The sequence below is a fragment of the Harpia harpyja genome, chromosome 8 (assembly GCF_026419915.1).
Source record: "Harpia harpyja isolate bHarHar1 chromosome 8, bHarHar1 primary haplotype, whole genome shotgun sequence".
Lineage (NCBI taxonomy): Eukaryota > Metazoa > Chordata > Aves > Accipitriformes > Accipitridae > Harpia > Harpia harpyja.
Genome location: NC_068947.1, coordinates 9548086 through 9573143, shown reverse-complemented (window position 1 = coordinate 9573143; position 25058 = coordinate 9548086). Strand labels below are relative to the sequence as shown.

At 49.3% G+C, this 25058-nt stretch overlaps 1 protein-coding gene across 1 annotated transcript; it reads right to left on the bottom strand.

The window, feature by feature from the left end:
* Window positions 1–289: 289 nt before the first annotated feature.
* Window positions 290–7260, bottom strand: NYX (nyctalopin). Its single transcript, XM_052794870.1, is given in 4 exon segments — window positions 290–3192; window positions 6586–6636; window positions 7046–7133; window positions 7135–7260. Coding segments are annotated over 4 exon segments (1554 nt in total). The 5' UTR covers window positions 7150–7260; the 3' UTR covers window positions 290–1792.
* Between the last annotated feature and the right edge of the window lie 17798 nt (window positions 7261–25058).

The window sequence follows — 25058 nt, the reverse complement described above, 5'->3', positions numbered from 1 at the left end:
TTTTGGATACTCACTGGTGTGCGACTGGGGGAAGGGGCAGAGGCAAGGACAGCTACTCTCAGTTGTTTTTAGCCAATGTGTTGTCCAAGCTACTCTCAGTTGTTTTTAGCCAATGTGTTGTCCATACTGAACCACTACCTTAGCAAAGAGTGAGCCAGGGCAGCTCTCCCTCTGCCACTGCTGCTTCAGCACCCACAGGGACCGAGCCAGGCAGGGGTGGAGGTCACGTTCATGTTGACTTGGTCATGAAAAGGCGGGGGGGGGGGGGGGGTATGAAAATGTTTGATAGGTTTTTTTAATTAATTTCCATTTTTATTCCTATTTCATGACATTTTAGCAGTACTAAAGGACTGTATATGCTGTATCATTTCATATGAACATGTACATCATAGTATGATAAGCCATGTATAATAATTTAATATAGTTAAAATATCACAGAATTGTATTTCTATATAGTCACTTATTTTTTAAAGCATTGCTACTTAACACAAATGTAAGCACGGTCATGTTCTAAGTTAAACTGTCTATTCTTTATGCTGCAATAAGTAGCTTGCCATTTGCTCTAGACCATAAAAAGGACATTCATGTGCACACATTTGAGTAGCCTACAAAAAACCCAGCAGAGTAATTAGAAGATCTCAAAACAAATGTGGGTTTTGAGCAGTTAATTTATTTTTGTGAGCAAAATATCAGATTATTTTATTAATGTGCCCTGATACATAAAACGTGATAATTCTTTCTGGCCATATTAGCAGCTTTCATTGAAGATTTCAAAGATAAAACATGTAAGATGCCATATAAAAGAAAATGATGGCATAGTTGCTTAGTACAGCATAATATGACGTGCTATGTGGTACACATTAGTGGTGGAAATAATGCAAAAAGTATTTAGTAGGGCCTGGTTGCATTTGTCATGTTCTGCCCCTGCTGTCATGCCATGAAATAATCTACAAATAAAAACAACATATTCCTTGAAACAATAGATTCATTGAAAAATAAAACCACATTGAAATGACATTAATAAGTAAGCCATTAATTTTAAATAGCTTTGCCTCAGAGAAGAATGTTTTGACAAACATGGGTCTGTCTGGTTCTCCTGCACCTGTGCCAGGATAGCAGGGGGAGAAAGGATCAAAATCCCATCTGTAGTCATGGCCAAAACACCGTACCCATCCCAGACCCACCTGGGGCAGGCACCCTCCCCAGATGCTGTTCTGTTCACAAGGGCTAGTGCTGCATCCCTGGACGCTGCCCAGGACAGCCCAGCTCCCCCCGGCACACGCTGGTGGAAATCAGGAATGGTTCGCCAGTCTTCAGCAGCACCCGCCGTGGGTGTGGGTGTCTGTCAGGATATGAAGGCGGGGTGTCTGGTTTTGCTGCCTCATCTTGCTCTCATAAAGTCAATGGTTGCGTCAACCAGAGTTGGCCCAACGGAATAAACGGCGCTGCACCACCATCCGTGCAGAGCCCTCTTCCCTCCGCTCCCAGCAAGGGACACCGCACGTCTCTAAGCGAAACTCACCTTACTGCTATTCTTTCATTGCTCATCTTCCACACAGGTCGGTGAGTGTCTGGGAGGCTCTGAGACCCCACACGGCAGGCTGGGACCCAGCCTTGAACCAGATCCTACCAGCTCCCAGGGGAATCTGGAGCCAGATCCAACCAACCCAACCTGGGAGAGTTTGGAGCCAGTTATGTATCGGAGGCCCGCGATACAAACTTTTCCCTAATGACTAGGTAGGGACAGGGACTAAACGCTTAAGCAGGACCCACACTCCATGCAGCCCTGGGACTATTTGCACCGCAAAACAATCACTGTAAAAAGTGCTGGGAGGTACAAAGAGAAGGAGATGGCCTCGATACTGTCTCCCCCCACCCCAGAAGAAACCCCATCAATCAGTCCATCCAGCTGGGTGCTGTTATCATAGACTTCAGTGGTGTTTGCCACCTCTTCGGGAAGGCCCATCTGGAGCAAGAGTTTGGAGATAAGGCTGTTGAACTTGCTCTCTGTGGTAGACCAAGGCTCTTCACTTGGGGTCGGGCCTTCGGATGTAATGTTTAGCTCCACCGGGTCAAGACAGTAACCTTCTGGCGACCTCTCGTAGAGCACGTCCATCAGGTCAATGCCAGCTACTGAGGAGGGGGAGGCACAGGGAATATCCCTGACGAGTCTGTAATTCTCCATCCACTCCTTCAGCCACTCGATGCGGCAGTCGCACTCCCAGGGATTGCGGAAGAGGTACAGCCGCCCAAGGAAGTACACCGGCTGGAAGACAGAAAAGGGCAGGGTCGTCAGGTTGTTGCTGTTCAAGTGCAACGCGACCAGGCTGGTAAGGTTTTCAAAAGCCCCTTCCTCAATGTAGTTGATCCTGTTGCGGTCCAGGTAGAGGACCTCCAGCTCCCCCAGGTCCCTGAACCAGGTGTTGGAAATGTTCCTGAGAAAATTACCCCCCAGGTTGAGCATCTTCAGGCACCGCAGGCCATCGAAGGAGTTTTCTGGAAGCTCGCTGATCAAATTGTCGTTCAGGTACAGGTACTCCATCTTCCGGCAGCCCTGAAAAGCTCGCTCGTGAATGACGTTTATCCTGTTGTCCTGCAGATTCAGGTATTTCAGCTTGGTCAGGCCCTGCAGGGAGTTATAGGCTACCGCTTCGATCCTGTTTCTCTCCAGGTAAACATGGGTCAGGTTCTCCATGCCCCTGATGGCACCTGGGATCCTCCGAAAGTTGTTCTGGAAGCAGAAGAGCTCCTGCAGAGCCGGCAACTCAATGAAGATCCTGTCCGGGATGTTGAAAAGGTTGCAGTCCGCCAGGTCCAGCTTCACCAGCCGTCTGAGGGCAGTGAAAGTCCGCGTGTGGAGATAGCGAATGTACTCGTTGTGGGCCATCTTCAGCTCGGTCAAGCTGGGCAGCCCCTTGAAAGCCCCCGGGGTGATGAAGGAGATATTGTTGTGGTTGAGCGACAGGGATTTGAGGGAAGGCAAGGTCCCGAAGGCCCTCTCGGAGAGGAACTTGATGCTGTTTTTGTCCAGGTTGATAGAGGAGGCTTCACAAGGGAAGTCACTAGGGATCTGCCCCAGACCGGCACGATCGCAGAGGACGGAGCAGCTCCGCTCCTGGGTGCACACGCAGTTGGCAGGGCAGGACTGCACGCACGCCCACACCGCATGGACATGGGGGACCCAAAGGATCACTGTCAGATAGGAACGCGCCATCCCCATGGAGGCATGGGAGGAGAGAATTGGGATGCATCATTAGCAAATACATTAGTCACGACAGGAAAAAGAAATTACACTATCTTTGCCTTCCTTTTAGCTAGGCTAATTGACACACGCTACTTATACACCAGTGCTGACCAAGGAGATCGCGTGAAAGATTCCTAAAAATCTTCTGCTGGGGTTTTTAAACCCTCTGAGAAGGGGGGGGGGGGGGGTGTATATATATATATAACGCCATCTAGAATATCACCTCTGATTAATTTCTCTACCCAAAAGGGGGATTCACCTGGACTTAAGTATTTCTCAGTGTCTCTGTGATTGATCTCTCTGCAAGTTGATGGGGACACGGTTTGGCTGGGGAGCAGGCAGAGATGCTTTGAAGGCCAGGAGCTGTGGATGGGTTGCAGTATTTCTGGGTGGGGAAGAGGGGAGGGCAGTGTATGCTAGTCCAGCAGTGGGCAGGGGACAGTTAGTTAGACAATTAGTGGGCAGTTAGTTGCCTGGGGCACGTCAAATTCATGCCTTTTGCTTTTTTCTTTTCTTTGTTCATTCAACCTAATGTTTCTTCACCAGAGCCATGAGCTGGTGCAGCACTACAAGGGGAACTATCAGCTCTCAAGGATGCAGTACAGTGTTTAAAAACACATTACCACTGTGTACTGGCAGAGCGGCGTGAGGAAAAACAAATTAAGGGATATTGTTCAACTGCTTGCTTCATGATCTCATCATAGATGAGATAGATACTCTGTGCCTCCAGCACAGTTTTTACTGTTTTGCCAATTCTCAAGGCAGTCACCATAGTGCCTTATGCTTGATGGGAACAGCTGCTTTGCCCTTTTATCAGCCTGACATGAGAGGTGTGTGGCTATTGTTTCTTTTCAAGTTAGTCCCACACAGGTGGATGTACAACAAGGAGGAGGAGGAGAGAGCTCGTGGGGTGAAATCAGAGAAGAACGAAAGGAATGGGAGGCATCAGCCTCCACGGACAGGCATTTTTGTAGGGAAAAAACATCCAGTCAATCAGACATCTGTGAAATAATAGAGAGGAAGAACTGAAGGCAGAGCTCATTCTGTAATTGCTCTTGCAGGCACATCCTACCTGCCACTCAACAAAATGAGCAGCCACGCCAGCAAACTCTCCATGTAGTCACTAGTGGGAAACGGTGGTATTGCTACTGCCTGGTTTTTCTGCTGCAGTTTATTGGCTCCCACAGAAACATAATCCTTTTATTTTTTTTTCAACAAGACATGAGATATCAACAGCCACCTTTATTACAGCACTGCTGGGATCACATTGCTGCTGCTGCTGCGTGTATGTCTGGCCCCAAGGGACAAGGAACAGGCTTTCCCCCAAGCTCCTGCTGACTTGTCTGGAGAGTGAAGCTCCCAGCAGCCGGGCTGCCTCTCACCGCCGGTTTGCAGCACAGTGATTGCCCACTACAGCTGTATTCCCGATGGACATTTTTACTAAGACAGACTTGTGAGATGATATGCCAGGAAACATCAGCTTCAGCAAGTGTCAAGCTTTTATTTTTGCATCCTCTAAGGCTTTAATGTGCAGACCGAACTACAGTTCAAATTGCAATTGCTCTGTCCTTTCTCCATCCTTTTTAAAGGCAACATGCACGGTACTGTATTTATTACTTTACGCTGCCTGTGGCTTCTTCAAGCAGGAGGCTTGCAAACCCAGTTGCTGGGCAGGTCCCCATTGACAAGACATCAACCCAAGAGCCACCCAGCCTGGTGCTGTTCGAACTAACCTGGTCGTTGCATGCAGAAGAGGGATTTAGATATTTGGATGGAGCAGCACAGAAGGACTTTAGCTGTGGCCTCTTTATCAAAATTCAAGTCCCATCAAGCCTGGCCACGCTATTGTGACCAGAGAATTAGCAAAACAGCATCACTTCAGGGATAAATGATAGTAAAGGACTCTTGAGAGGTGGAAAGGATTTTAGACAGGTTGTCATTTTCTTTGCATGCTCTCCTCCTTTTTCCTGAGCCCTTATCTAACATCCATGGCCAAAGAAGTGCCCCTTCGGTCAGGGCCCTGGGTAGAAAACAGGCGAGGAGCTAAGGACAAGAGGGGGATAACGCACCGGCCTCGGATTGCTTTTTCTTTGTGCAGGCTGCCCAGGGGCTGCCTCGTTTGCTACCCTTTGCACCAGTCCACTGTTGCTTGCAAACAGGGGCATATGTTGTTTCAGTTACATAAACTGAAGGCCAGACAGATTAAGGGTTTGCCTGTTCCCAAATGTCTGACCGCAGGTGGCTGTCTGGAACCGATGGATCCACGTGTTGCTGCTGGAACGAGAGCCTTGCATATGCTCAGGGTGACATCCAGAGGGATGTATGTGCATAGGCTATCCTATATGCGAGTATGTCCCAGGCAAGTTCAATGTTTAGCCGCAGCTATCCCGAGCTCAGGCACAGCTCTGGCCTTCAGAGCAGACCTCCCCCAGCAGCTGTGTACACTGTGTGCGTAGGAATGAGCACGGTGATAACCAAATCCCATCCTTCCCCTCCCTGCTTGTTCTCTGATCGCTTGATAAAGGAAATGTCTGTACCCAAGCCATACGCAGCCTGTTCTCCTTATACACAAGAGGGGTTTAGTGCCAAATCTGGGTCTTTTGCTAGTGGCATTTCACAGCGTGCTTCTAAGATTTCTATTTACAAGTGTATCTCTTTGCATAGTGCAGTACATGGAAAACAAACACTTGAGGACCATTCAAGCAGAAAACAATCCCCTGGCAATAGGAGCTCAGAGGAGCCCCTCAGCACTGCAGTCTTTGTGGCAATTCTCCCTCTTTGTCTTGCAAAGGAAGTCAGAAGAAAATCCTCCATCTGAACCCCACCAAACCCTCAGAAGAGCTGCTGCTCAGAGCACAGGAGATCAGGTCTCTGCTGTTGGCCAGATCTCCTCTGACCAACATAGCATGAAACATCTCCTCCTCTCCTTCCTTCCTCCTTCCCCTTCCTCAAAAAGGATGCTCTTTTTGCTTTTAACACTGTGGCAGCAGCTGAAAGATGCCTCCAACTCAGTGTCACAGAGGGTGCTCAAATGAGATATATGTGTTTAACAAAAAGGGTGAAATACAGCAATAAGGTCAAAAATATTCATGAGATTAAGGAATAAACAAAACTCCACCCAGGGGTGATCTCTTTTGCTTTTTTATACTATGGTAATTCAGCATTTGAAAGGAAAAGTGAGAGACTAAAAAAATGTTTGCAGAGTTTTTAGAAGGGTAAAGAGACAATGATTGCAGTAATTGAGTATTTAACCTACACCTTTCCAAACGATCTGTCTAATCCACTACTGGGTAATGCAGAATAAGAGTATACTCACCATTTAAAATGATGACAAACATTACCTTGATTATTCACTAGTGGCATTTCAGGTCTGGCAAGCAAACTTGAGGGATCTAAAAGCACACAGGAAGAACAGAGACAGGTTTCATCCTCTGTCATTTCCCTGCATCATTTTGCCACAATAAGATCTATGTTTAGAAAGGAAGATGAAGGAAAAAGCTTCTCTCCCACAGGCTTTCAAACTGAAGAAGTCTCCAGCACCTTTCTGGTATCTTTCTTCCACCACTGACCTTCTCAGGGAATCCTGCGGCTTTGTGCTACTCCTTTTCAGGAGCTCATCCACATCCTTCCCACCAGCCGTGCCAAGGGCAGGTTCCTATCATCTGAGGTGAAAAAAGATCAGTAAGAGGCTGGCCCTCTCCCTAAGAAATACGTGCTGGTACAGAGGAGCGTCACCAGCTTAGCGTCAAACAGTCAAAACCAAAATTCCCAACAGAAATCACCTAGATATACATTGCTTACCTAGCCAGGCAGTGGCTGTGTCCTCCCTCCTGCTCATGAGGCTGCCATTAGCCATACGAGTCAGTCTCTGAAAAGTTGGCATTTTTTTTCTCACAAGCTATCATTTAATGGCAGGAAAATCCTCTGTATCAGAGGAGGATTAGCAGAGATGGAAGAATATGTCTGTCCTCTAAAGCTCCCAAAGCAAAACAGGGATTGCAGACAAACCAAACTGATGCTCCCCCCCCCGCCAACCCACTCTCCCCCCACCATTAAAAAAAAAAAATACAGTTCAGAATTGGATCGCTGCCATTCAAACAGCATTGCTGAAAGTCATTACTCCACTCCCTATTATGTAATGGCAGAGGAGGTGGGAGTGGAGGGTGCAGCCTAAACGGGATTATATTTGGGGGCAAGCGCAGGCTTATGGTTTCCCTTCGTTGAGCTCTCCGAACAGACGCAGCTTGCGACTCTTTTCCCCCATGCACGCTTTCCCAGTCCCATCGTGGCTCACACTGCTAACAGGATGCCCGTGTGCTTTGCTGTGCTGGGAATTGCTCCTGAAGGACAAGGAGATGCCAACAGCACCGGGAGAAGGGTCAGCAAACACAGGGAGCTTGCATGGTGTCTGTGGCCCTGATAATAATGAACTCTGCCCTGCCTATGAGTGTGTTTTGCTTGTGATGCTGCAGCTGGTGCACAGAAATCATAAGGACAGGTTCTGTATGTGGCGATGTTTTAGCATTCAGGATGTGAATTGGGTTTTAAAGCCTTTTCTGACAGAATGATGATGGTTTCTTTGGAAAATGGGGGCTGAATAAGTGAGTTATCTCAGCCTCCCATGCCTTAGGTAATTGTGTTCACCATGTCAGAGGGAAAAATAGCTCTACTCTTCATTTCTAAGAAGTGAATTATTCTGCTTTTTTTTTTTCAGGAAATGGAATACCTGATGAATTTATGCTTGATACAGCAGGAGAGATTCAGCTGGGAACCAGCCTGCTGCTGCTCAGCTCTTCCTGCAAATTAAAGCACCCAGCTACATCAGGTTTATTTTGGTTTGGCTTTCCCTCAGTCTTAAGGCACCTGGCTGGCACCTCAGGAAATTTGTGTCTGTCTAAACAGCACGTAAGCAGGCTGGTGCTGGGGGACAGGCTGGAGGGAAGGGGGTGACCCATATAGCACTGATTTTTACCTGAAGGATACTTTTCCCCAGTGGTGTTGTACCAACCCCCCCAGCTTTGCACTTCTGTGCTTTGCACCATGCTGCTTTGCACAGAGGAGGAGATTTGCAAAGCCACACACAGGTGCGTTGCGGTCTCCGCCACGGAGCTGAAGCTGCTGGAGACCTTGTGGGGACAGAAGTGGCACCGTCTGGGTGCTCACCAGCACTGGGGCAGCTGCTGGTTCCCCTGAAGGTCCCAGTTCCCATGGGAATACTGGGCAACCACAACCTATGTGATCGCAGAAAGCAGATCACTGGCCTTTCGGCCGTGAAGAAAACTAGGGGGGAGGAGGGGAAAGTGCTATTCCCAGCTCCTTTCCCCCCAGTATTTATCAGAGCCCTAACAGTGGTACCAGAAACCTTGTCTCTCCCCAGGTGCACGCATGCTGTAGACAAGGGTTAGAGGCAGTGGGAGAGGAGGGTACGCGGGACGCGGGGACAATTTGGTGTTATCAGTCGGCAGCTCCCTAGGGACTAGACCTGCTGCTTGGTTTGCACGGCGATACTAAATCTACTTGTCAGAAATGAGGAAGGGATGATCTGCACCAAAGCACCAGATTTCTGCTGAGACTCTGCAGCTCTCCTGTGCCTCACTGCTCTTCTTCCATGTGCACAGTAAGGGACTGGTGGGGATGGGACATAAAGGACTACTGAGCCCCAGAAAGTGCTTTTGTGATCTGCAGAGCCACCTCCTCCAGAGGGGCAGCTTGCTGGACCCGGCAAACCACATCCCCTACGGAGGGTACTGGGAACCTCTACTGGGTACAATGGGTGGATGGGGGCTGGTAGGCTGGGGGTCGGGGGGGGGTTGTTAAAGTGGGAGCTGTATGCACCTCAGCAGTCACTTTCAGAGGTGGGGGGAAGGTGGCAGTAGGTGCGTACTGGAAAATCAGCAGCCACGATGTTGTTAGCAATGCTGCCGAGGGAGGCTCCAGCAGAAGCTGGAGGAAGGCTGGCAGGGAGCACCTCTCGGAGAGCTACTGCAACAGGCAGCCTTGCCGTAGACCAGCACAAATATTATTAGCTCCTGCAGGAGCTTCTGACAGCAGCTCTGCCGTCAGTGTCCCACATACATAGCTCGGTGGCTGCAGCTAGCCTGGCAATGGAGCCCAGCCCCACTCCGGCCTTTTCTACTGCGGCTGGAGGTAGGAACGGCTGAAACAGCCCATGTCCTGCCCCATCGTGAGCTCTCCCACCCACAGCCTCACCAGCCAACCTGTGCTGGCACACCTGGAGCTCCTGCCTGGCCAGCAGCAGCAGCTCCGAGGCTTACAGCAATACATTTCTGTGCATCATCTATGAGCAGGAGCATCACCAGGAGCACCTCCAGACCACAGCACAGAGAAGATACAAATATCTCAGCATGTGCATGGGGGGAGGCTGGGGGTGGGAGACACACTGAGGTCACAGTTTCTAGGAAAGTCTCCAGCTGGTCAGGGAGCATCGTCCTGCGAGTGGCTTCAACAGAGTACTGCAAGCAGCACCAAGCTTGCCACCCAGTGCTTCCCGTGAACTTCTGCCAGCTCTTGCAACTCCTGATTCATCTCCCGATAACCCTGGGTCCTGAAAGGGCATGGCAATGTGAGAAAGAGGCCTGGTAAAGAAAAGTTTCTAGTCCTCTTATGTAGAAAAACTTAAATACCAGGGAGTACATATGGTAGACCAGCATTTATTCTTAAAATAAACAAACTTGGGCTTTAAACCACACCTCAACATTTTTGAGAGCATGACTCACGGCTGGTTAACACTGAGGGTTGCGGACACTGCAGATGCTCAGTGCTGGGAAGCTGCTGTGGCTGCCAGGCTGGAAGTAGACTCGGAAGCTATAGACCTTGCTACTGCAGCTCTGCGCCATTAATTTTTTTGCCACCAAGGGCTCTTCCTCATGACTCGTCCTGCCCTTTTTAATCTCTGGGAACTCAGAGAAGCCAGAGGTCAACATAGCAGTGGAGCTGAGCCCAGAAAGCAGCAGAGCTATGCTGCCACTGAAAAAAAAATAGATGTTTATATCTGATCTTCCACCAAAAGAATTTGGAGAATTCAGCCCTCACCAGAGGAGACCGCTCTGCTCCGGCTGTGTGTGCTGGGGACATGTAAGCCTTGGCACAGCTTCACTAGCTGGCTGTGAGGACAAGCCCACCTTGCAGGGCAAGCTTGTGCAGACTTGATGCAAGACTGCTTCTAACAACCCATTTCTTCATGGCCAGGGGCATTTCATATGACGGTGGGTTAAGGATCTGAATGTAGCTCCTACCTCTGATACACATTGGTATGATTTAAAATGATCACTGGGGACCACTAAGTGCGTGCAGTGGTTCAGCTGCAGGTTAAAATATTCCCTTTATTTTCAAAGGTTGGCTAAAAACATGGGACTCATCTCACCACTTTAGCCGTCTACCTGTGGGTGCCATCGTGGGCCTCAGCAGGGCCCGTTTTCACCGACGGAGGATGACAAGACAGCCGTGCAGCTTTGGGGACACCTTCACACCATTAGACACCAGTGCTGGGTTAGCTGGACCCCAAGCATCGCACGTCTCGATTCTTCCAGCCAAACGCTGCCCTTCTCAGAGCAGTGAAGAGGCAGAGCTGCTTGCCTGACTCCGGTGGCTGAACATCTTCGCTCCCCTGTTTTTTATCTCTAAGAGCTGCCTGCATTCGTGGGAGCAGTGCAGGGGGGGTGAGGTCACTGCGCCGCAGAGCGCCCGAGCCCCTCCGTCCGCCCCGGGCTTTGGTTTCCTGCGCTTCTGTAATAGCAGCCGCAGCTCGGTGCAGACTTCCCCCGGTCTCACAGCAGCAGCTGTGTCGCACGTCCGAGCCTCTCCTGTGCATGTAATCGCTGGGGGTGACCTTTGAAGGAGCTGCTTCAGCGTTTTTCTCGCCGGGGTTCCTGTCATCAGCTCTGCCTCATGGGACCTGGGCTGTGTGTATGGTGGTCACCCAGCCGGCCACGCTGCTGCGCACACAGCGCCGGATGGCGTAGGTTTGGGGTGGGGAGGATGAGTCCTCTGCAGCAGGGACTGCTGCGGTTCAAGACGACAGGACGGGCCAGGGGCAGCCGTGCTGAGGTTTGCAACTTCAGCACAGCCCACACCACTGCCAGAAACAGTGTTCGGTGCAGGCGTGATGTTGCTGCTTACAGGAGATGCAGAAGCAGTTGAGGAGCCAACCAGGACTTCATGAGCAAGGAGTTAAGAGCCCTTCCCTCGCTCAGAAGACAGGACAGCTTTTCTTCTGCAGGCAGGGGGGTCATTTTTGTCTGGACCGAGGCCCCCAGACTTTGCTCAGGCTTTAAGCTCCAGGGCTCCGAGGGCACCTGTAGTTGTTATATGGGGAGTTCCACCCGTGGGGAACTGGTTCCTGCCCAGCATGGATGCTCCATGCACACTGTCTGCCATGCTCTGCCCCATGTTGCAGCCCCCTCGCAGCCTGCCCAGCCCCCTCAGGCTGCTGTGCCCTCCTCAGGCTGCCTTCTGCTGGAGAAGACCCACGCCGCCTCAAGAAACCCCTTGGAAAGGAGAGTTGCTGTGGTGCCCACCGCGATGTCCTCCCCGTGTATCCTCAGCAAGGAGGGCTGCCACCAGCGACAGTGCCTCCGGGCTGTCAAAATGGCTCCTGCCCTTCAGAAATAAACCCAGCCCGAGGGCGAAGCAGCCCAGCAGCCGCCTTGCAGTGGGGTTCGGCTGGCTGCGGGCTACCTGCGGGAGTAACTCGGGGGGGGGGACAACTCTTCACCGCCTGGTCCGTGGTAGGAGGAAGCAGGGAAGCACCATGGCGGCCAGCAGCAGCATTTGGCAAGAAATAGCCACCAAAAAGCCGCTTACCCACGGGGAGGGTAAGGAAGCAAAGCCAATGAAGCAGCAGAAAGAGGAGAGGGTCAAGGTGGGCACCAGATTTGAAGCCCCAGCCCAGCTGCTGCACGATGGCCAAGCCCTGCAGCAGGAGCAGAGGCCCAGGAGCCTGCAGCTGCAGCAGGAGCATCTTCTGAAAGGGAACAGCACACTCTAGGGTAGGGAGACTGAAGCAAAAGCGGTGCACAGCAAACCACAGGCTAGCGTATTCGTCTGTCAGCCCAAACCTCTGCCGACGGCCCAGTTTTAGTCATCACGCAGACCCCATGCAAAAGGGACAAGGAGCCCAGGGGATGGAGTGTAGCTCCATCGGGGTGAAATCCTCCCACTGCCTCGTGCGAGGGCAGGACGGGGACCCTCTCCAAGACTGTCCAGGCCACCGGCTTTTACACCAGCTCACGGGGTCTCTCCCAGCCCATCCTGTGGATGTGGTTTCATGTCTCACGCGTGCTAATCAAACAGTAACATTTCCAGCAAGAAAGGACCGGTGTGGGCTGCTCTGCAGTGAGGGGCTGGGCACTCACCTGGGAAGCAAGTTCCTGCTTCCCATTGCAATACATGTGTATGGATGTGATGCTGAAAACCAACATCATTGGGGTTACTGGGTGACTCCCCACAATGCCCAGAGCAGCCTTGGGGAGGGAGAAGGAAGCTGGGCTCAGATCTGTGTTAACTAAAGCTGAAGAGGAACTCGAATCTGCATCTCCTACATCTGCGCTATGACTCTTGGCCTCCATCACAATTTTTTTTTTTCTAAAACTGGCCGGCCACACTCAGACGTCGCATTTCGGGGATGAACCGCTGCTGGTGAAGCCTGAACGTGGGCTGCATCACCCATCTTTCTCTGCAGGATGTGGGGAGCCCTGCCCTCGCTTCTGCCTTCAAACAGCCCTCAGCTCCGCGTCCCGTGCTGCATCACTGCTTTCGCCCGGCATGCGGCCGAGCAGGCAGCTGCTGCTCGCACATCCCACTAGCAGACGGGGAAAGTCAAGACTGGCAGTGCCCGCGCTGGCCAACCTGCCCTCCCCACTGAAGCCGGTCCAAGGGTGCCAGTGGTGTGGGCATGCATAGCCGGGGAGCCCTGGGAGGGTTCAGGCTCATGCTGCTTTTACTAGGAGCTGAGCAGCTGCCCTGCCCCAGCCCTTTGGCATCTGCAGGGTCATTTCTATCCTGTGTAATAAACAGGGAGCTGCTTGCCTCCTGCCTAAGTCCTCAGGCTTTCCAGAGGCTGCTGCCCAAGGCAGCGACTACTTGCAGTTCCTCGTTATCTAATGGGAAGGCTGCGCGGTACACGCACAAAGGCAAGGACACATCACAGTGAGCTCCGCTTGATTCCCCGTTAGTGGCTAGTGAGTCCATTAATCTTAATAAAGCTGCCTCCACAGCCACGTATGGGCAATGCACAATGAACTTAAAACACAGCACTGCAAACGCCTTTTGAAACAGCGTTGTCTGCAATAAACACACAGCGGGCAATACGTTATCAGAGCCAACAGCCCTCCCAGGCCTCGCCAGATAGTTTATTTACCTCCTGGTGATTCATCTCTCCCACCTACATGACAGGATCAGTGGCACCTTCTCCCTGCTGTATAGTGTTAACATTTGGGGCAGGTTCATCGCCTACCTGTCTCCGCTTAACTCGGGCACTTCTGTCAGGAGCCTGCTCTGTAGCCAGATCAGATACTCGGGGAGAATGAACCAGAAGTCCTGGGACTCTTGAATTGAGGACTCCGGGGCGCTACGACTGTGCTGCACTGTGATTTTTTGCTCTAGTGATTACAGTACTTTCCCCCACCTGACTAATGTTTCTGAACACCAAGTAACAAGGAGCACTCCATCACACCAAGCAGCCATAATTCCCTGGTAATAAATCTAAAAGGATAATTCTGTTGCCTGTCAAAGATGCTGGCAGATAGGAAAGGAGCCACTCATCAAATCAGGAATAAACTTCAATAACATAATAACCAGCGCACTCAACAGGAGGTTAGAGCAGTATACATTTACAGATGATCTGAAAGATTTGTTAAATGAACTTACCATGCCTTCCTCAGCATGTAATGGCAATGCATTCAGTGCATAATCAAGCCCAGGTCAGTTAAAGGACTGGGCTGAAAACACAGCAAGAGAACTTACTAAAAAAATGTTCAGTATGGCCAAGTCCTCCTTCCAGCTAATGTTACAGTACGAATAGCCACATAGACACCTTTCACCCATGCCCCCTCCTAGTAAAGGAAAGGGGCATAAGAAAGTCTCCAGTGCTCCTCCCTGCAGCTGTGGGAGAAAAAGTTTCCCCACGTGGTACAACGCACCTGAACAGCATGTGTTGGACCACTGAGAAAGGACGTGTCATGGGTAAAGGACAAAAAAACTTAGGGACCCCAAACATGGCGTGCATGAAACTCTGGTAAGAAACCGAGCATCACTCCAGGGTGCACTGGAGGGGACAGGGAGCAGCCGATGGGGCCGGGAGCTGCCCTGGGAGCAGCTGGCGCAGCCGACGGCAGCCGTCTGCCACGCTGCTTTCTCCAGACCTCCACCAAGTTCATCTGCAAGGGGGTTAGATTCTCCAGCTACAGTAATGCAGCTACTCAAACATCCACCACCTGATGTACGCAGAGTTTTTGCACGGGTCTAAAAGACGATTAAAGCTAGCAGAGCTTGGGGGTGGGAGGGGAACGGCCACTGTGGTAGGTAAGCACACATTTACGCCCGCATGTTCTTCTTCCCACTCGTTCCCTGCCTGTGATTTTATGGGCTGCTGACACCTCCTCCTCCTCCGTGCCAACCCTGAACATTGCCAAAAAAGCCCCCGTGGCTGTGTTATGGGCAAACACAGCGAATCCTCCACACTGTGGTGTATTTATGGATCACAGAAGTATACCACTTCTGCTCATGCAAAAGGCTTTGTTTCCTGCCAGCTGCAGAAGACCATGGTACCTGAGGGAGAAGGGGCACAACAGTTTTTTCTGCGATATCAAATCAAGACTGACAGAAGAAATAACTCCTCTGCAGCAGGGCGAGTACTACTCTCTCGGATAGGATCGGCGCTGAGTCCCAAGCCTAGCAACTGGCAACGTGAAGAGAAAGCTCTACTCCTGCTAGCACAATAGCCGCAAAGCTGCAGCCTGCAAATCCCTTAACCGTTTCTAGGTTGCATATAGGGATGCTGCGCAGGTTGCGTGAGGTTCGCGGGAGCCTGCAGATGGGTGGGGTAAACCCTCTTTGCACTTCTCAGAAAAGCTGTGCTACAACAGCTGCACTGCAGCAACAAGTGTGTTGCAACAAGTTCTTTGAGCTACCATGCTGGATTTGAGTTATAACAGAGAGTAGAGAGTATCGGCCCTCCTTCTATGGTGGGAAACATAATAAATGAAGAAGTAAACACTATGTGTACGAGGCAGGGGGAGGGAGGTGCTGCAGAAGCACATTCATCGAGCCAAGCTGTGGGAAATGCGAAGGAGGGCTAGACGTTCAGCATTAAAAATAAATCACACCAGGGCTCTGCAAGACACCACAGCCCTCAAAAAACCTGTCTTCTACCGAGAATTTCTCACTATGGTTATTATTTCCCTTTGATTTAGGCAGCACTTTCATGCTTCTCCTCTGAGACCTACCAGGTTGTGCTGGCGGGACACATTTGGCTCATGAGGGTGTGGGATGGAGAAGGGACAGCTTGCCTGGCCGTGCAGGGCTGTGCCTCCCTTCACCCCGGTGCCCGGCAGCATCTCCGGGACATCCAAAACACAGCCTCTCCCGCCTTGGCACTCGCCGAGCATTCGCGGCAGCCGCTCAGGTGCACTCGGTGACAGCCCATCCACAATCTCTCTCTCCTACCAGAGCAATGGGCTCACCAGTGTGACAGAAATGCTTGTCTTGCCTTTAAACAGGATAGCAAAACTGCTGCTTGGGGCTGCCGCTATGATTTTTAGTGGTGCAATTTAAAAATTGCAAAACAAGGAGCAGACTGTGGAAGTGATGAATGAAAGCACCAAGCTGGGACACCCTCTGTCTATTATTTCGGGTAGATGCTCAGTAGGTGCCTTTGACAGAGCATCCCATCGGGTCTGAAGGACCTTACCAGGTTGGCTGCATGGTGCCTAAGGGTCTCCAGCTGAAGGGCTACAGCATCGGCCCTCATCGCAGGGTGCGGAGAAAAGGTGCACGCACAGGTCCCTCCCAGCTCGAGGGGCTGTAGCGTCCACAGGGGAACGGGACGGGCAGCCAGGGCAGTAACACGGTACAGCGAGGTTGGCTTGTGCCAGCAAAGCCCAGATCCGAACACGCCTTCTCCGAGAATACCCCTCCGGCAGCTTTGGGGCTGTGCCGGGCAGTAGCAGTAGCCCAGTCCAAATACACGCCATCAGGTGTTGCTGGGGCGTTGCTCACAGACCTTGCACTCCTCCACCTTATTTCGTGTACGGAGCCCAGCCCGGCAGTCGCTCGCGAGTAGGGCAACCTCCCCGGCAAGGCGAGGCTGAAGAGAGCGTTTGCCACCACTCCCCTGGCAGCATACAGGGACAAACTGTGCTCCGCGGCACGCAGCAATAGTTATACGAGAAATGTCACCCAAGGCTTGTGTAACCAGCAGGTTTTTGAGCGCTCGCCTGACAAACAGCAGCCCCAAGTTCTCTGCTTTCCACCCTATGGGGAGAGCCAAACCCACACCACCCTCTACCTTAAAGAAGTGCCCCACCAACAGAAGCGATGGGCCAGCACGGATCAAAAGGGGACTATCCCCCCCTCCTGTTGAAACCATGACACTGTGCAGCAAAATTAATAAATAATGCCAGCAGGCTCCTGTCTGGCAGAAACATAACTGAAAGAGGAGACAGGGCTTTGCAAACATATCCGGGGGGGGTGGCGGAGGGGAAGCGTTGCCTTCTGTTTCCTGGACAGCTTCCGCATTTTGCATTGAGCCAATCTGTAGATAAAATGCAGAAGCAGCCTCAGGAGCTGAGACCAGACCCCAAAATTCCCCCATCCACCGTGAAAGCCCTCGCAGGCAGCCCTCGCTGCTGCAACCCCTCTCAAGGACACTATGTCCTTGGCCCCATGCCGGACAAACACTCAACGCAGGTAAAAAATACGAGGCCCAGAGACTTCGGGCACCAGCAGAGCAGAAGCTGCAAAGGTCGAAGTTTTGTGCTGTAATTAATTTTGGGGTGGTTCTTATTTTTGTTTTTCGTCTCTCCCAGGCACGTGGGAAGTCCACAGCAGAGATGGGGAGGGAACCACCTCTTCCAGGAGGCCCCTCTGGCATTATCAGACCCCTGCCTTGATGACAGGGCAGCCTGTCTTCTTCCCCTATGTAAAAATGGGAAATGGCAAGATTAACAGAACCCCAAATCAAAAGACTTAAGTGTCTGCTTTTGAACAAATCTGACAAGGCAAGAAAGCTTAACCAGGGCCTAGAAGAGCACTAATTATCAAATGGAAATTTAACAGGTAATAATTGTCTCTAATGTGAGCTAATCATTTTGAGGGAAGGCATTAATTAAATGGGGGAATTAAATCACCAAGAATTTGCAAAGTGACCAGTTCTGATGGGATTCAGTTAATGAGCTATCTGATAATCATGTCAGCTTCATTTTTTTCTCCTCTGGACACAAGAGGAGAGACAGAGAGCAGGAGATTAGTGCAGTGCCTCCCCCTCCCGGGCTGCAGCCTATGACTGCACCTTACTCAGCCTCAGCCTTTTTTCTTGACAAAATTTGAGTGAACGAAAAGCAAAAGCCAAAAGTAGACCGCTGGCAAAATGCAGTTGTTAAAAAAAAAAAGATTTTAAAAATTAGTAGGTGAGAGAGAAGGAAGTTTCCTTTACATAAACAGCTCACAGGGTCATGAACCACCATCCTGCCTTAGCTCAGCGCCAAACAAGCAACACAGTGAACTAGAGTCAAAGTCCAGTGCCAGCGCTCTCCAGCAAAGCAGGGGGGTAAAAGGTGAGAGCATCCTTCCCTCGGATACATGCTAGGCACTTGGAACAAGAAAAAACTCAGTTTGCTTGGGATTTCAGTTGTGTCTGAGCTGTTACTCAGCCCCAAGCAATGGATGGGAGGATGAAGCTCTTCCACGGCCGTTAATAAAACCCAATCCGCACGGTGCTACGACACGCTCCAGGCTGGGTGCAGGCACGCAACCTCATTTCTGTCTAATTAGCCAGACCGGTGTTTATGTCAGCGTCACACTTTTATGACAGCTCCGTGCCAGCTGCAGGAAGAGAAATGATCTCCAGCTTGTAGAAACGCAGAGCCACATGGGCAGCCACCACCTGATCTCTCACAAAGCCTGCCAGCACAAAAATAACTTCTCAGAAACACTTGCACACGTCTGAACAAGCAGAGTGAGCCAATATTGGATCAGCGCTTTGCATCACAGGGCTGCAGCATTTGTGACCCAGCCTTCAAAAGCCTAAATGTGTATTTGCTTGGATTTGCTGCATCTTCAAACCAATGCCCAAGCTCACCTACTTTCAGTTCTGCCACCTCCTTAGAGCATTATGTGCCAAATCCTCTAACAACCCTTCTGGATGGAAAAACACAAGCAGTTACACTTCAGGGCAGTGACTAATTTGTGGCACCTATAATGGGTGAGGCTCTGCAAGTGAAATAATATGGTCAGATCCAGGTGGAACTGAGGGGGGCAGTTACATTATCTACTTCGTACACAGGCTGTGTTTTTCCACAAGTGAACAGAAGCCGAAGGAGGCAAACTAAAAGCTCACGGCTCTCTCAAGAAATGAAATTCACTGTTGCTGATTTGTAAAATGATTCTCCAAGTGTTAGGATTTTCCCTGATACTGCATGTACTTGCTGTGGCAACACAACCTGATAGCTCTGAGACATTTTGCAGTTTATGCCTGAATGACAATAATAATAATAATAAGAAAAGCAAAACATGAAAGCTGTCAGTGTCTGTTAGTGAGTTCATATTACAGAACAAAATATTCTCTCCTGGAACATGCTGAGTCTTATGCAGATTCAACTTTTCTGGGTGACGCAAATGCTGTAAAAACAATTCTGAGTCATAGAATAAAATCACATAATTCTCCAAAGCCAAGTAAGGACAGAACTTAGCCCACGCAGCTTTAACTTCCCACTTTCTTAGTAGTAACAATTTTGTTTATCTTCCCTTCTAAATGATACCATTTGCCTTGCTCTCACTGCAAATCTTGTGTTTCCTATCACTCAAGCCCATAGTCGGTGTAAATACTGGTATTGTAAAAAGCAAAAGTCCTGTCCCAGCATCTGCAAGGTCTAGCGTAAAGCCTGTTAGGTGCTCTCTGGGACTAGCTTTGCTAATTGGTATGAAGTCTTTATGAGGAACCTGGAAGGCATTCTCCCAGGCTGTCTGTAGTTTTATTTTGATATATTTTTTCACCAAGAGTTCGTTTACAGCCCATTAGAGCCAGGCTTGGGTATTTTATGAATGTAATACAGCAGCATGCAAAGAGCACGTAATGCCTTAAGTCTTTAGAAGGCTTTTTAATTTCATAACACAACTAAACTGTTTCACCGCCAGATTTCCCACGTGCCAAATTGGGCAAAGCCTTGTGCAAACAGTCTTGCAGCATGTAAATAAAGCCTTCAGACTTGATCTGTGGGTGGTGTAAATCATCATCACTCTGTGCTGCTGTCATTTTGCATCAGCAACCTGAGCTTTCCACTTCAAAACCTTAAGAACATTTTATTAATAGAGTGGGAGGAGTTGCATAAAAAGAGTTGTATGTACAAACAGATGTGATGTATTTGCAGTACATGTAAGCGTATTGTTTTATTTATTTTCAGCATTTTGGATTTTCATTCTCCCTCGGTTGACAGCATCTATGCATAAGAGCTGAGTGACTGTGCTGGAAATACAGGTTGTAACATTCGAATGGTAATGCACCATAAGCTTGATCTAACTGTAAAGCAAATAAGAGCTATTTGTGTCCTTACTAGTGACTAACAATTCTCTTTAGGGGCCAGTTTGGAAGATGTGGTGACATACCCCTGGCTTTACATTTTGCAAAGCAAAAGCCTCTTCAAGTGGGTGAGAATGTAGCACTGTGTGTGCATATTGTTGCTGCCTGATGATTGACATAGATGATATACTGCTACCTGATGAAGATACGCGCACACACCTGAAGCCATTAATACAGCAACGCAAAGACACACTCAAAGTGTGGGATTCGTAAATCAGAAAGAACAAACTGTGCTGTGATCTGCCAGAGCTTTAACTCATCCTTCGGCTGCTGCGCCGCAGTTTCAGCCAGCCAACGCGTGCTGGCACAGCTGCACCTCCTTGTCAGCCTTCTGTTTAGCTATCCCTCCTTCTCTTCCCTGCACTTAAGTGTCCTCCAAGTTACCACTAGTAACTGAATATATTTACCGAATATAACCGAGGTCTCCAAGAATAGAAGAGACCTCGTGCACATTTGACATTTTTGTGTTTAGCAGTAACATTTATGTATTTGAGGCATGTTTTTCCACTGCTGTTTTTTAAACACAGTAAATTCAGTCCTGTTTTAATGCTGTTTTTTCCTGAAAGATCTACCAGATCTCTAACGGAGGCTATATCACCAGCATGTTACTTGACGAAAAGCAAAAGAAGTGACTTATTCAGTCCCTTTAAAACTCCTGTGTCATTAAATCCAATGTAGCACAAATGTTTGAGAACTGTTGAGAAGAAAATATGTCTCTATTAAAGCTCCAGGACTCTTGTCTTTTTGATTAAGGAAAAGCAATTTTATACTTCTGAGACCTCCCACACCGTATTCTTAAGAGAGGAAAGGCAGGAAATAGTCTATCTGACATTCCCCCTTTGGGGGGGGGCGGGGAGAAACACTTCAGAGTTCCTTTATTTATCATAAGCTAGCTAAAAAGAAATGACCGGGGTTTTGTCTTTGTTGCCAACTTTAATCCACTGATAAGCCTGGAAAACTCAATGCTTTCACCTGGGACTTACATGTCCACATGCAAGCATAAGTTAGTTGCAGGTAAGCATCTCTAAAGAAAAGAAAGGGCATGTTAGCACCCAACCATCCTGGCACAGTATCCGTAGTGCTGTATATGAGCTTGAACTGGGGACACAGCAGTGACTTCCACTTGGACAAATGATACCTGTAATTCTACAGGCAGTACTGTCTACAGTAACCACCAAGAAGCTTACAGAAATTTCCTCCAAATACTGTTACTCATCTGTCTAATTTGTACTGTCATAAATGCACTATCATGGGGTTTGTTGTAAGTGCTGGCCTTTCTTTTCCATCAAAAGGAATGTCTTCTATTGAGATTTATACAAATGGGCCGCACCGCAAATTGGTAACAAGCCTTTGCAGCCCAAATGTTTGGTTCTTTACCTGTAAATAGACAACATGATCAAATCTGAAGTTTACAGCCTAGGAAGGTCACTGGAGCACTCTGCCCCTTTAAAGCTACACATAGACATTATACTGTTTTAGCCTTGCACATGAAGACTGCAATGCAAACACCAATGCATTCCCAGGCTGCAAATGGATTTTATGACCTTTGCTTTTTGTCTTGCATCTCCCGCTTCTCTAACTCGTGGCAAAAGCTGCACCTCCATCTCTCAGCCACGGAAGACAAGGGGTGATGTGTCACAAACCAGCGAGGCTGGAGCTGTCAGAACTGACGCCAGCGTTGGCTGTGTCATTCTGCAGAGGGCACTTGTTACTCCTCCGGTCAGTCACCAGACCATGGTATGCACAGTTTCACAGCTGTCATGCTGAATATTTTGAACGACTGTTTGTTTTGCCAAGTCAGAACACATTCACAAACCCAGAGATCATCTCAGGACAAAGCCTGTCCAGGAAAAAGCCTGTTTCTATTTTGGCACTGCAGCTTGGAGCAAGAGGGTGCAGATCCCAGGACTGTCACAGCTGGAGTCTGTTTATGGAGGAGGTTTAAAACACAGACTTAACTGCTCTCTGAATTTCCTAAAGCAAAACATACAACACTGCTTGTTTATTCCCCCCAGACAGGAATTTCATCAGATGAGGTCTGTAGCATCTCAGACTGCAGTTTGCCAACCACACTCTCAAAGCCCAGAGGTGATACTTCGGGGAGATCAGAGGAAAAGCAGACCTAAGAGACTGCTACGAAGCATCCTCCCTAAACTCTCGTTAGCATCAATCTGTACGAATTATGGAGTTAATCCTCCCTACTCTCATGAGTAATCCTATGTATTTGCATAGCAATTCAGATAAGATGCTACTCTGCTAGATGCTATACAAACATGCAACAAAAGGCTACAGGACATCACAGATGGGATCTGTGTTCCCGCACAGTTATCCCACGAGTCCATTGCTAGAGGTGGCTGGCATGTGCACTGCCACATCGTGACACCCTCTGGAGGGACGATGCCATTGGGGTAAAGGAAATAAATAATGGAAAGGATACATATCCCAACTGATAAGGTGGGACAAGGTATAAAAAGATTGTCCAGAAAGAGTTTAGGTAGTAGTCCTGTTGTGTTAAAATCAAAGTACCTCGGAACAAGGGAAGTGAGAAACGATGAAACAGAAGAAATTTGGAGCCTGGGACCTGTGCAGTCCTCTGCCTTACACCCCTGTGCGCTCAGGGGCCTCAGATTTCCTCTGAACTTGCTTCAGTCTATCAAAATACACAGGAACACGTGAGCAACTGTAATACATGTGACACATGACTATACACCAAAACATGAAAGCCAGAAGGGAAGAGTGAAAGGTTGTATTCGAATGTGCAAAATACTTGTCCAAGGCAAACTGAACTATCCCGAGTCAAAAAGACTCCTACACTGTTTAAGTGCCCGGTTCCAAAAGTAATAGCATATGCGCTCTCCCACCTGCAAGTCGTCAAGATCGAAGAGGCTCAGCTCCCCGAGCGGTGGTCTGAAGAGAAATACCCGAGGGTTGCCTCCAGCCCCGGCCGTGGCGGGGGGGCTCTGCAGAGGAGCCTTCATGTGACCAGCAGCAGGTGCTGCCCAAGGGACAGACTGCGCGTGGGAGCCAAGTGCCTAAAAGGGAGGGGAGGTAAATGGTTCCCAACCCTCCCACACACATGTCCTGCCTTTAAAAGGAAGAAGGGCTGCTTACAGCTAGTATCTTTACTAGCAGGCCTGTTCATACAAATAAGCAGAGGTCTGTATCTAGGACTGCTATGTTGGATTGCGGGGCGGGGGGTGGGGGGGTCACAGCTGTTGAAGAACAGCATCTTTGATCAAAACAGCACAGTCAGGAGATACTGAGCTCTCCGAGCTAGATGAAGAGGCATTGAGCTAAATTAAAGATTAATGTTAGAACTTGAAGCATAAATTAATCTCACTACTAGCTATATGGGTTAGAAATTGAATTAATTTCTCATCACATGAAAGGGGCTTGAACACTATCTCTGGGATTTTTAGTGTTTCCCACTAAAGGACAATAGTTTTACATTAAGTCAGCCGGGATAAGCCTGGCTCCTCTCTAGACTGGTTTACTGGCACTTCACAATGCAAACGTGCATCCTGTACCAGTTGGGCTATAGAGACTTGAAGCAATGTGGGATGGAAATGTTCTGACACTAATGTACTCTGCTCTTAATGGCTCTTGCCAATCAGCAATCACCCTGCTAAGCCTGACAGCCTTCTCTACTGCACTGAAATCACTATTTCCCTACTCCCTATCTGCTTCTTTTCCAGTTTGATCTGGAAAAACCTGGACATTTTTCCTTCCTGTCTGCTCCTTTATTAATACTGTAATACTGTCCTACAGGCAAGCTGCCCAACATACTTGAAAATGTGCTCTGAAAGACCCTGGTGGCACAACGTACAAGATGAACAGCAAACCCATCAACGCTTTCATTTTAGCTGCTGCTTTGCTTGTCCTCTTCTGCCCAGCGCTATTCCAGGCCAGCACTCCAAGGACCTCTCAATGATCCCAGCGAAACAGTGACATGGTGGGAACTTTCTGCTGGGAGAAAGGGAAAAGCACAACCTGCCCCAGACCTATTTCTGAGGGCAGCATCAAAGGTTAAATCAGTGTGGGTGGGAGGTATCACCCCACAGCCACAACCCTTCCCTCACCTCCCAAAACGAGGGAACACAAATCTGATACTCAGGAGGCACAACAGGAACAAATGGTAGCACCAGCCACCGACAACTTAAACGGCTAAATAACCCCCGTATTGGGAAGGAAACCGAGACATTTCTATAGCAAGAGAGGATCAATTCAGTGATATATAAAGATGTCCAAAGGAAAAATGTGGCATGTAGCTTGTGAGCAGGGGGGACTCTGGGAAGCTCTGCATGGAAAGCCCAGGAAAGACTCATATCCATCGCTTCAGTCTCACAATATTTTTCTCATTTCGGCTCTTGCCAGCACTAACTAATCCAAGACATTTTCTCTACCCACAAAGCTGATCAAGCATATCCTCCCGCCAGCCTGCGAGCGTCAGCAGCCAGCTTGCACCAGCGCCAGCATACCCAGCTGCCATCTCCCCTGCCTCCCCCACAAGCCAGCGTCTCCGCCGTTCGCAGCCTAGCCCCCCACAGCACACGGCCTCAGAGATCGGGATGCAGGCTGTGATCTGTTACGCTCTTCCCACGTCTTTAAAGCAAGATCCAAAGCTTTGATCCCATTCCCACTTTGCTCTTGATGTCGGAGGGCAAAGCCTACAGCACGGCTTACTGCAGCAAGGCTAAGTTGCCATTTTTCAGTCAATAAAACATAGTTCCCCCCGACTGGTGGTAGACCCACTAAAAGCCTCGTTTACAGTAGCAAATACCACCACCACTACTAACCACCTGCTGCCTTCAAGGCTTAAAAAAGACTCATCCTTCAACCAAGCCCCATGAAGCAGCAGAGGAAAGACTGTCCTCAACTGCCCAACGGTAACACCAAATCAGAACCAGTGAGAGCTGCTGAACCAACTTTCTTCCCACTTCGCATCAGCTGGAAACTTTCCTTTCAAGAAAACAGCAGTGAAGGTACGCCAAGAGCCAGGAT